This window comes from Trifolium pratense, linkage group LG4, assembly GCF_020283565.1.
Source record: "Trifolium pratense cultivar HEN17-A07 linkage group LG4, ARS_RC_1.1, whole genome shotgun sequence".
Lineage (NCBI taxonomy): Eukaryota > Viridiplantae > Streptophyta > Magnoliopsida > Fabales > Fabaceae > Trifolium > Trifolium pratense.
In genome coordinates this window covers 36,274,736-36,287,865 of record NC_060062.1, presented here as the reverse complement: position 1 = coordinate 36,287,865, position 13,130 = coordinate 36,274,736, and the positions used below count along the sequence as shown (strand labels likewise).

Here is a 13,130-nt window from a genome sequence, read left to right as displayed (position 1 = left end):
CTTTTGTATAAGCTAAGCTAGCTATCATTTGGGTATTATGTGGACTATTTGAAAAGCTGATATAATAACATGATATTTAGGTATTTGATAAGGATCATAATTCATAAGTCATCTCTTATTGATTGATAGTGTTAAACTGGTATCTGTGTGTGTATTTCACGTGGTTTGCATTATTGGTTCTGGCGGGGGCGGGTGATAGATGGTTATTCTATATTTGGCGGGTTATAGATGTAGGGAAGTAGTAAGTGAAGTGGTTTAAGGATATTTTTCTTATGGTTGAGCACTAACCCGCAACCTGACTCGAAATTGACATAATCATCACCAACATATGGAAGCACTCGGTCGGGTGTGTCGGGTCTCGAGTTAACAATTGAGAAAAAATTGTCATGAACGGTCGTATACGAGCGGTGTGTCTCTCTTAAAATTCATATTTTCATAAAGAGGAGAAAAATATTATATTTTACATGCTTAAACTTGTAATATATTAATAGATGATGTTGAGTAACAGAGTAAGGCTCATAATCACAAGAGGGCCAGAAGAGGGAGTGAAGTGTTTGTGGTTTCTTTATTTTTCATGGGTAGTGGTATACTAACGGTAATACCCCAAATACACTTAGTGTATAGGTTAGTATTCTCTCCGGTCCTAGATATAAAAAATATATATTTTTTAGATTTATTGTAAAATTGATGTATTTAGACAACATTATAGTTTAGATACATCAAGTTTACGAATCTTTAAAGCAAATTTTTCCCTATATAAAAGACCGGAGGGAGTATTAAGGTACGTTTGTAAAAAAAAATCAAAACTACATTATGTAGGTTTTTAAAAAATTATGGCAGACCAATATGTTCTAACTTATCAACCGACTCAACTAACTATCTAAAATCTAGACCTCTCTAATTATCCACATAGATAAGGTTCTTGGTAACCATTTTATTTCATTTCATATTCCTCTTCTATCTTTTCCTTCTCACGGTCAACTCTTCCTTTCTGTGTGAGTATATACTAGAGCTGTCAAAACGGATGATCCTGCCAATTTCGGGCTGGTCCGGTCGGGTTTCGGGCTTCGTCTGGCCGGGCTAAAAAGTCCGGATAAAAAAAGGGCTACCAAAATTAGTGCCCGAGCCCGGCCCGGTACGGATAGTTGGTCTTTTGGGTCGGCCCGGCTTATTTTTAATTTTTTTTTTTTTTACTTCTAGCGTTCAAACTCAACCATGTAAATAGTTAGGGAGGTACTTATCCGCTACGTACGAGTTTCTCGCGCGCCCTATTTTTATTCATCCACTACGTACGAGTTTCTCGCGCACCCTATTTTTATTCATCCACTACGTACGAGTTTCTCGCGCGTCCTATTTTTACTCATCCGCTACCTACGAGTTTCTTGGGTGCCCTATTTTTACTCATCTGCTATACTTAAGTAGCAGACGGTGTTAGGGTGGTTTTGGTCTACTCCCCCTCCTTTATTTTGTATCTCTATCCTCATCTATATATATATATATATATCTTTTGAGGCAGTAGCACTTTGCTACTCCTCTTTTTTAAAAAAAAAATAAAAAATTCTCGCGCGTCCTATTTTTTTTTACTCATCCGCTACCTACGACTTTCTCGCGCGCCCTATTTTTATTCATCCTCTACGTACGAGTTTCTCGCGCGCCCTATTTTTATTCATCCACTACGTACGAGTTTCTCGCGCATCATATTTTTACTCATCCGCTACCTACGAGTTTCTTGGGTGCCCTATTTTTACTCATCTACTATACTTAAGTAGTGGACGGTGTTTTATAATTGATATTACAAACTAATTTTAAATCATCCAAAACAAATTATTTATATTTTTATTTTATTTTATTTTTTTAATTTTAATTTTTTTGGGTTTGCGGGCCGTCCACGGCTCATTCGGGCTAGCTCATATTTTAATCGGACTTTGTCGGGCCGGGCTAAAAAACCCAAAAATAATTCGGGCTAGGATTTTCAAAGCCTGAGCCCGGGAAAAAATCAAGTTTAGCAGGTCGGCCCATTCTGACTAACCCATTTTAACAGCTCTAGTATATACCAAAAGTAGTAGAGGAGCGTGTGCGCGTTGTATGAATATATTGAGGGGGAGGGATTTAACAAAATTTAGAACATTGATTAAGAAAGAAATCTTGAAATTTTGGATTAAACTTGGGATTTAACAAAATATGAGTTGCTTATTTTAATGCCATTGGAGTAAAATTGGTGAAAGTTGCTTATCAAATTCTTAAATCCTACATGGCAATTTGGGTCCACAAAAAGTAACTTAAGCCACCCATCTAAGTTCCCCCCATTGGAGATGCCCTTAGACTATTTAGAAATTTAAAAATTATTGTTTTTAATACACTTTTTTTTTTAACTTGTTTAAATAATGTTTTCAAGACACTTGATAGCACATCTCTTATTTGTATTATTCGATATTAAGTGAGGTAGACAGGTAGTCTTTAAGAATTTTACTTTTAGGCATTGCCACTTGAGTTGGGCTTGGTATTTCTATGACTTTCTAGTGAAAATTTGTCTTCCCCCCTTCCCCACCCCCACACCTCGGACGTAGCTTTTATCCACCTGGAATTCTAAAAAAAATATTAGAACGTATTTTTAGAATTTTTTTACCGTTAAAAATAATATTTTAGACTAAAAAAAGTTTAAAAATATTTTTTGATTTTTTTATGCATGGATAAAAATAGAATTTCAGTGGATAAAAAAACGTAGAGAGAAGATAATTTTTTCTTTCTAGTTCTACTTCAAAAAGATAAATCATGATAATGAGATAATAAAATAACGATGTAATTCAATTTTTGGTTCTCTATTTTATTAAACTCGCAAAAATAGTCTCTTTATTTTTTTTTAACATAATAAAGTTTATTATATATAAATAATAAATATAGGAGAATTACATATGAATGAAAGGCAAACGAACAACAAGCTGTGTCGCTAAACCTTTTTGAATAACAAAATTAATTCTCTTAAAAATAACATTCATAGCTCTAAGGGACAAAACATTGCTATTCATAACCTTTTGAACTCTTTGCAAAAGACTCACAGCCTGTGGTGCGAGAAAGCCAAAAGTGTCAAATGCAAAACGTATGAAAGAATGTTGACTGTGAGAACATGTTTTCTCATGTTTGGTCCTTTTACTTGAAGTAACTTTGAAAGAGGCTTGTGCTACAGTAAAAGTCTCAGCTCACAATCCAACAAGTGGCAAAACTACGGTCAGATCCACACATGCATGCTTCCCTCCTACCCAACCATACACCATAACGTCAGCCGTCTGAGAGTTGATCGTCCTTCTTGTGGGTTGGTCAAAAAGTTCACAGGCGCCTATTTTCTCGCAGATATTCCTGCGCGCCTAAAAACATCAAAAATGACATCCCGGACGAATTCGTGCCTATATTTGAAGCCTAGAAGCTCTTTACAATGCACTGCGTGCTCCCCACAATTATCTAGGCATGCCTTATGGCAAAAGGGCAAACCTCGTCATTAGAAAATAAAGGAATCATGAGGCGATATTTAAGGATAGTACGATACTCAACTGGTGACATGTGCTGGCATAATCATCAATAGGAATCGCAAGAAGAAAATCCTGAGCATGTGCTGCTTGCAGACACCCAAATACTGTTTTCTGTCTGGTGGGTATATTAAACTTAACTTCCATGTCCTGAACAATTTTACCAAACAAAACAAGTCAATCAGAAGAATACATTCTTCCTCGGATAACTTCCCAATTATTAATTCCCGAAACAGGGGGTCCACCTCAATCAGATTTCAATATGCGTAATTGTCATTGTCTCTTCAATACAGGGCTTAATTCTCTCAAACTATTGATTGCGATCTCCTAACAGTCTCATCTCATCAACGAATGAGGCTCCGCGGTAGGTCTATAAATATTTCTTTCTCTAAATAACTCAAATACGCTATTCTACGATCTTATTATACCTTTTACTTCAACCTTTTACTTCACGCATCTTATTGACTTTAGGCATCAATGTATTTGATGTACTCAAATTTCCAACCAATGATAACTTCCCTTTTAACGTCCGACCATATTTTATTTTTTTTTATCATCAGTAATATTAGTATCTAATGAAATGACCTCATCGTTAAAATGAAACATGTGGAGCCAAAATGTTAGTTTCTGTTGTAGAGCAAAATAAACCCAATTCATGCTAACAAATGTCATCGTTCATACTAAAATTAAGAACAGCTACATTATCTAGGTACTAGTAATAATTGGCCGGCAGAACCGGTTTAGAAGGAGACTAACCTAAAAAGAAAGAAAAAGAAAATTCCTCTAGTGAAAGATCTATAATGTCAATGAAAGGGAAAGAGATCGGTGAAAGAAAATACAAGAAATTGGAAAATATCCCAAAGGCCAAGGGAAGGGATTATAGGTTTTCTTTGACTAATGCCTAGTGGAAGAATTCTCAATTTTTACTCCAAAATTAGTTGGATAGTTGGAGTGTAAAAAAAAAATGACAAAATATATTGCAAACCACCGGGTTTGATTCACATGTTCACGAATTCAAAAAATTTAATCTACTACCTTCATCCCTAATTATAAGACTTTGTTTGACAAAAATGTACTATTCATTTATCTTGTTTTGACCATATTTTTTTAATAATATGTAAGTGTAAATATTATCATATAATATCTTGTTCAATTTGTTTTGTTGAGTATTTTCAAAATATTAAATTTTTACATTTTTTACTAATAGACAATTAAACATATTAGTGATCAAAATTGTGCATTAGCGTACGTGCAAAGGTCAAACAGGGTCTTATAATTAGGGTCGGAGGTAGTATTTATCTAAGATGCCTATGGGCGGGTATTATAGTATTTATCCTCATATATGCAATTTGAAAAAATATCCGTATTCATTCATATACTCGTGTAGACGTGTGTAACAATCTTTTTACATGTGTCCATATTCTATGAGTATTTAAGTACTCGTACTTGATTGTACTTGTTACATGTACTTTTACTAAAAATAAATCGATCATTTATAAAATATCATATCATTTTAATAAAATTTTAAAAAAAAAAAAAATTAATGTTGACTCGGGAAAATTATAAACAAAATTATTAGCAACCTCATGCTAAAGTTCATATATTTGTTGACATATTCACATTGTATTTGCATTATGTTATAGGGTGCGCTTGATTCGTAAAACAGCAAGAACTGGACAGAACAGCACAGGACAGAACAAGATAATACATAACAGGACAAAACTGTACCAGAGAGATATAAGGCGATAATATTTTTATATTCAAAAATTAAATGGGTATTTTCGTATTTTTTATAGTTGTACCGTGGACAAAAAGTTGTCTTGTGGTTTAGTGAGGGACAAAAAATCTTGTTTTTGTCCTGTCCCTTGCTACCTAATTTGTCCAGTCTTATAATCAGTTTCAAATCAAACATAGTACAACAAAAGTTGTCAAGTCCAGTCCCTTGTTTTTTAGCAGATCAAACGCACACATAAATAAACATTTTTATTAAAAATGTGTAATAGTTTAATAGTGTTCACTTTGTCGTAAGAGATCTAGCTTCTTTGAGGACCGGTTGCTAGCCCCATCATCATCCCGAGCTTTTCACTGTCGGTCCTCGGTTCATGTTTCAATTTACCCCTCAACCATTCAACAGAAGCATTTTTTTTAAAATTCCTATACATAGATGGGACGAGGTGGGTAATAAGGTACTCGTACTCGCACCCAAACCCTCTCATTATTTTTGCGGGTAATTACTCATACACATGGCCGTTGCTAAAATACGAGTTTTTACTCTACTCATTGTGGATATTTTTTACGAGTATCCACTATGTAGAGGTTAAATTGTCAATCATATATTTATCCAATTTGAGGGACTTCTTTTTTTCTATTTAGTCCTCAATTAAAAAAGAAATTAGTCATGTACCAAAAAAAAAAATTAGTCCTCAATTACTCATTATAATAGGAAGATAAGGTGTAAAAACACATTTTCTTAATTTGGTTTTTTTTTAAACAACAAATAAAAAGGAATGGAGGGAGTATATACATTGCTCCTGTACACAAAATATATACTCCCTCCGTGTCATTTTATAATCAAAATTTTACTTTTTAGATTTATTGTATATTTAATGTAACTTATTTATATTATGGACCAAATATATTAAATATACAATAAACCTAGAAAATATATTTTTGCTTATAAGGTGTTACGGATGGAGTACCATTAACTTTTTCGGTAAAAATGATGTAAACATGAAATAATATTATATTAAAAAATGAAATATTAACCTTAATGAAATATTATTATACATAAAACAAAGGCAGAAATGAAAACATTTTAGTTGGTAGGACTTAAAACTATTCCATTAAGGAAAAATAACAAATAAAAAAGCTTAAAATCATTGCTTGAAAAATGGTCCATTACATGAGGCTAAAGTAAACGGCAACAGGGACTGTCCTTTAGACACATTCGTAACATATTCTTTTATTTCTTTAAACAACAAAAGGAATGAGATTAATTATTAATATAATTTATTATTATCTTTATTTATCGAGTTTAGTAATATATTAGAAATTCTATTATTACCAAAAAAAAATATCAATTATATAAAGTTTGTGATAAATTAATTTTAGTATAATTTTAATATTAGACATTTGAAATTACACATTATGCGTTTGATTCTTAAAACAGCAAGGACTGGAAATGATAGTACACGACATTACAAGATAATACATAACATGACAAAACTGTATCGGAGAGAGACAGAGCGATAATATTTTTATATTCAAAAATAAAATAAGTATTTTTGTATTTTTGTAGTTGTACTGTGGACAAAAAGTTGTCATGTGGTTTAGTAAGTGACAAAAATTATTGTTTTTGTCCCGTCCAAAGTTGTCCAATTCAGTCTCTTGTTTTTTAGCAGATCAAACGCACGATGTTAATATATGTATATTAAGTATAAAAAGATATTGCGTAAAAGAAAAAAGTATAAAAGGATATTGTTACAAAAAAGGTATAAAAAGATATTTACTTATGAGTCAGGATCCGTTGACACCAACTAGTTTGACACCAAATGTTACACCTCTCAATAACGTTTTAACCGATATAAATTTTATAAAATCCACCGTTGGATTGAAAGTTTACATCATATAGATCATTTGTGTAAAATTTCAAATAAATCCAAAATCATTTGATATGTTATTGAGATACATCAAAATTAACGGTTTTTGTATTTTTTTAAATGCCGTTAATCTTTATGTGTCTCAATAGCATATCAAATGATTTTGGATTTATTTGAAATTTTACACAAATGATCTATATGATGTAAACTTTCAATCCAACAGTGGATTTTATAAAATTTATATCGGTTAAAACGTTATTGAGAGGTGTAACATTTGGTGTCAAACTAGTTGGTGTCAACGGATCCTGACTCTTTACTTATTTCTAATAGATATATTAAATTTGATCAATTTTTTTTTGTTTTTTTTGGTATCATAATTCATAAATGCACTCTTAACTTATTCCTTGTAAAATAATAACATATATTGTGATGAATAAAAAAATAGATATATTATTTAAAAATTGATCATATATCAGGTTGTGGTTTAAAAATTGACCATATATTCAATTATGAGAAAAAATTTATCCAATTATTATGAGAATAATTACCTTCAATTATGTGTGAACTTTGAAATTAAGTTTATTAGGAGACAAGTGAATTCGGTTGCTCACACTTTAGCTAGGGCGACCAATTCCTGGACTAGTTTCCATAGATTTGAGATTATTCCTTCATGTATTGAACTTTTGATAATTAATGAAATGCAGTAAGTTTGTTTGGTTCAAAAAAAAATTACCTTATATTATAATAATAAATATATATATGATTCTTTCATTATTTGTTAAATTAATTTTTGGCTTAAATGCAGTTTTGCCCCTCCTGTTTTGATTAAATCGGAATTTTACCCTCATGTTTTAAAACGCGGACTTTTACCCCCCTGATTTATAATTTTTTGGATTTTGTCACCCTAAAATTCTGCTTTCGAGTCACAACTTCAAAGCTTCGCTCACAACTCAATTTGGATCAATAATTCACCAAATGGATATTGAAATGACCGTAATTGAGTTATCTTTCCACAGAATCAAACCCCACTAAATTTGGAGTTACAAAGAGAGATTAATTACCGTTTTAGTGAAGGTATGTCCCCCAAATATTCTGCACAAAATCTGCTTTCGAGTCACAACATCAAAACTTCGCACAGAATTCCATTTGGATCCATAATTCATCAAACGGATATCGAAATGACCGTAATCGAGTTATCTTTCCACAGAATCAAACTCCACTAAATTTGGAGTTACAGAGAGAGATTAATTATCATTTTAGTGAAGGTCTATCCAAATCAATTCTTGTATGGAACTACTACTGGTATTTTTGTCATGTCTCTCACCCTGTAGCTCATTTTTCAATAGTATTTACATGTCCGGAAAGCTAACGAAATTACCCTTGTTATCATTTAAATTTCTTCAAATTTGGAGTTACGATGTGTTTGGTAGACGATGTTGAATTTGAAGGTCATAAGTAGATTTCTGCAAAATTAGTAATTGGACAGACGTTCACTAAAACTGTAATTAATCTCTCTTTGTAACTCCAAATTTAGTGGGGTTTAATTCTGTGGAAAGCTAACTCGATTATGGTCATTTCGGTATCCTTTTGGTTAATTATTAATCCAAATTGAGTTGTGTGAGAAGCTTTGAAGTTGTAACTCGAAAGCATATTTTTGGAGAATTTTGGGGGACATACCTTCACTAAAACGGTAATTAATCTCTCTTTGTAACTCCAAATTTAGTGGGGTTTGATTCTGTGAAAAGATAACTCGATTACAGTCATTTCGATATCCGTTTGGTGAATTATTGATCCAAATTGAGTTGTGTGCGAAGCTTTGAAGTTGTGACTCGAAAGCAGAATATTAGGGGGGCAAAATCCAAAATATTATAAAACAGGGGGGGTAAAAGTCCGCGTTTAAAAATAGGGGGGATAAAATTCCGATTTAATCAAAACAGGAGGCAAAACTGCATTTAAGCCTTAATTTTTTTAAGTATCGCAAAAGCAATTACTATATACTAACTAAATACATTGAAAATTAATGTATCTAGTTTACATTATTGATTAGATACATTACTTTTTTAATAAATTTAAAAAGTTAAATTTAATTTATATACAAAATCGAAGGGTACTTTTTTAAAATATCTTCGTGCATTTGTAAGATATGATTAGATGTATATTTTTTTAAAAATATCACACATATAAAAATAACTAATAAATAAAAATAAATTAAAAAAATCTATAATGTTAATTTTGGTTTATACATCCATATCTGGTAGTCAAGCCCTTTTGACTATATGAATATTGATTAAAATTTGTGTTTTCAGTGTTCCTCAGCATAATGTAAACTTTTGAGGCTCGTTCTGACATATCTTATGTTATTCCGAACAATTCATGTTAATATAGGGGTCCACTAAGAACCTTCCTTCAATATTCTAACATTAAAACCCAACCAATCACAATCACTCAACCTTGCGAAACATTGGTCCTTCCCTACACACGCATGTAGAATACCACACCTCTTTATTACAAACCCAGAATCTAATTCCCCAATTTACGTGACACCCACCACTCTCATTCACGCCACTCTCACTTTCTCACTCTTCACCTCAATTTTTTCTTTTCTCCTCTTTTTCCCTCCGTTTCATCAATTTTCTCTCCGTTTTCTCTCCATTTTCCATCCACCAAAAATCAAAACACATTACTTTTGTCACAGCCTCAAATTCATCTCAAAGAAACAAAAATTAGCAAAGATGAAACTGAAAGAAACTGTTCTGTTTTTTCTCATAGCGTTTTTAATCGCCATTGTTTCCGGTGCCGATCTAGCTTCTGATCGAGAAGTTCTACTAAAACTACGGGCCTCTGTCGGAGGACGAACACTCTTCTGGAACACGACGGAGACAGAACCGTGTTTATGGACCGGCGTTACCTGCGATAACAAAAGAGTTACAGCTTTAAGATTGCCGGCGATGGGTCTCACCGGTGATCTTCCTTTAGGTTTAGGAAATCTCACTGAATTACAAACACTTTCTCTCCGGTTCAATGCGTTAACCGGAGAAATTCCTTCTGATTTTGGGAATTTGGTTAATCTAAGAAATCTTTATCTTCATGGTAATTTTTTCTCCGGTGAGGTTCCTGAATTTTTGTTTAGTTTGCAGAAATTGGTTCGGTTGAATTTAGGTAAAAATAATTTCAGCGGTGAAGTTTCTGAGAAATTCAACAAACTAACTCGTTTGGATACACTCTTTTTGGAGCAAAATCGGTTCACTGGTTCTGTTCCTGATCTTAATGTTCCTCCATTACATCAATTCAATGTGTCGTTTAACAATTTGACCGGTTCGATTCCGAAGAGGTTTTCGCATTTAGATATAAGTGCTTTTTCTGGTAATTCACTTTGTGGAAATCCTCTTCAAGTAACTTGTCCTGGAAACAGTAACAAAAAAGGCTTATCTGGTGGAGCTATTGCTGGAATTGTGATTGGTTGTGTTTTTGGTTTTTTGTTGATTCTGATTCTTTTGGTATTGTGTTGTAGAAAAAGAAGAAAAAGTGATTCTGATAATGTAGCACGTGCCAAGAGTGTTGAAGGTGATGTGTCACGTGAGAAAACAAGTAGAGATGTTGAGAGTGGTGGTGGTGGTGCTGATGGAGGGAGTTATTCAGGTTTGGCTTCGGCTTCGACAACAGCTTCGGCTTCTGGTTTATCATTAGAGAAGAGTTTGGTGTTTATTGGGAATGTGACTAGTAAATTTAGTTTAGATGATTTGTTAAGAGCTTCTGCTGAAGTTTTGGGAAAAGGGACATTTGGAACAACTTATAAGGCAACATTGGAGCATGGAATGAGTGTAGCTGTGAAGAGGTTAAAGGATGTTACATCAAGTGAAAGAGAATTCAGAGAGAAAATTGAAGAAGTTGGAAAATTTGTTCATGAGAATTTGGTCCCACCTAGGGGTTATTATTTTAGTAAAGATGAAAAACTTGTTGTCTATGATTATATGCCAATGGGAAGCTTATCTGCACTCTTGCATGGTATGTGTTTGTCTTTGTCTTTTGTTGTTTTTTGTTACTTTATTAATGTTTCTGTCTTTGATGTTTGTGTTGTGATGCTATTATGCTTATCTTCTCTTTTGTTTATTTGTAAAATGATTGTGGCTGTTCTTGTGTCTACTCCATGTTGGCTTTTTGGTGTCAATTATTGTGTTACTTTTGTATGGTTTGGTTTCATTAGCATAATGGAATTTGAACTTATCGCTTTTATTTTGCGATACACTACTTAGTACAAAGTGTTGTCGAATAGCCGCTATTGCGGTGCTACAATGCAATGTGTAGTGAGATTTGAACAAACTGCTATTTTTCACGATATGTGATCGGCAACACTTTGTATTGTGCCAGTTTGATTTCAGTTTGTTACATTGAGTGACAACTTTGATAGATGTTCTGGTTTTGAGGCATATGAATATTACATTATTTAGGCCTATGTTTAGATAGAATCTTACATAAAAATTTAGATTTTTTTATGTAAAGCATTATATGAGTAATCTGAAGTTTATGTACTTCTTAGGCTTGGCAGATCCCAAAATTATATCTATGAATAATTGCTTTTTGTTACTACTTAATGTTCTAATATTCAAAATTATTATGAAGTAATGTTGACTGCATAAGACTATAGAGGATGTGGATTTGGATTCCATAGTCAAACAATGAAGATCGTTCCCTATCCGAAGGCTTATGTTCCGACTCGGTATTTTGAAATTTGAATCCAACTTACAAAAGTCGGAACCTGAGCCATCAGATCTATATTTTATAGTCCAAATTGTGTGAATGCGGAAAATGCGTGATCCAAGGGATACATATCCCATTTGGATTTAGCATATGCTTTATATTTGATAAAATGCTGGTTGCAAAGAATTTATCTTACTATTTTCATGTTATAGCAAATAATGGTGCTGGAAGGACTCCACTGAATTGGGAAACTAGGTCAACCATTGCCCTTGGTGCTGCCCAAGGGATTGCATACCTACACTCACAAGGTCCAACATCTTCTCATGGAAACATCAAGTCATCAAACATCCTTCTCACCAAATCATACGAGCCTCGTGTCTCTGACTTCGGCCTTGCGTATCTCGCTCTTCCGACTGCTACGCCCAACCGAATTTCAGGCTACCGTGCACCAGAGGTCACCGATGCGCGCAAAGTATCCCAAAAAGCAGACGTCTACAGCTTCGGTATAATGCTTTTGGAGCTACTTACAGGGAAGGCGCCTACTCATTCTTCGTTGAATGAAGAAGGAGTAGACCTACCAAGATGGGTTCAATCCATCGTTCAAGACGAGTGGAACACCGAAGTTTTCGACATGGAGCTTCTCAGGTACCAAAGTGTCGAGGAGGAAATGGTGAACCTATTGCAGCTTGCTCTTGAATGTACTGCTCAATATCCCGATAAGAGACCTTCGATGGATGTGGTTGCTAGCAAGATTGAGAAAATTTGTTCTCCTAGTTTAGAGAAAGAGGGAGATAAGATTCGTTATGATTGATTTTTCCCAATAATACTTTATTCTGTTGATGATTGATCTATTGCATCATAAGCTTGAAAATATAGGATTAAAGAGAGAAACCTCATTATTTCAATATTTGCCTGTTTTTGGCATGATTATCATACTGTTCTTGTTTTATTGATTGAAGGATTATAGAGACCAATTTACTGCTACATTTATATTCATGATTTTGTTCTTTTTTACTGAATTATGTGTCAAATGTGAATAATTTGGTTGGAATATCTTAGTTGATATTTATATGCTTCTATTTTTATTTTATTTTTTGGATACAAAAGGGGCCAAATCCGAAGAGAAAAGAAACCACAGAGAGATGACACTAGGGGTAGTAATTAATCCCCAAAACATCAGGCTAATAACAATTAGCTCAGACTCACAGGACATTGCTCTTATGCATCAACTAATTTGGTTGGAATATCTTAGTTGGATTATTTTTATATGCGTTGAAATAAGGCTTTCTACTCTTCTCAAAGTCCAATCTAG

At 33.4% G+C, this 13,130-nt stretch overlaps 1 protein-coding gene across 1 annotated transcript; it reads left to right on the top strand.

Moving 5' to 3' along the window:
- Window positions 1-9,660: 9,660 nt before the first annotated feature.
- LOC123920708 (probable inactive receptor kinase At1g48480) lies at window positions 9,661-12,804 on the top strand. Its single transcript, XM_045973012.1, has 2 exons — window positions 9,661-11,125; window positions 12,031-12,804. The coding sequence occupies exons 1-2, from the start codon at window positions 9,853-9,855 to the stop codon at window positions 12,627-12,629; spliced, it is 1,872 nt and encodes a 623-aa protein (XP_045828968.1). The 5' UTR covers window positions 9,661-9,852; the 3' UTR covers window positions 12,630-12,804.
- The last annotated feature ends 326 nt before the right edge of the window (window positions 12,805-13,130 follow it).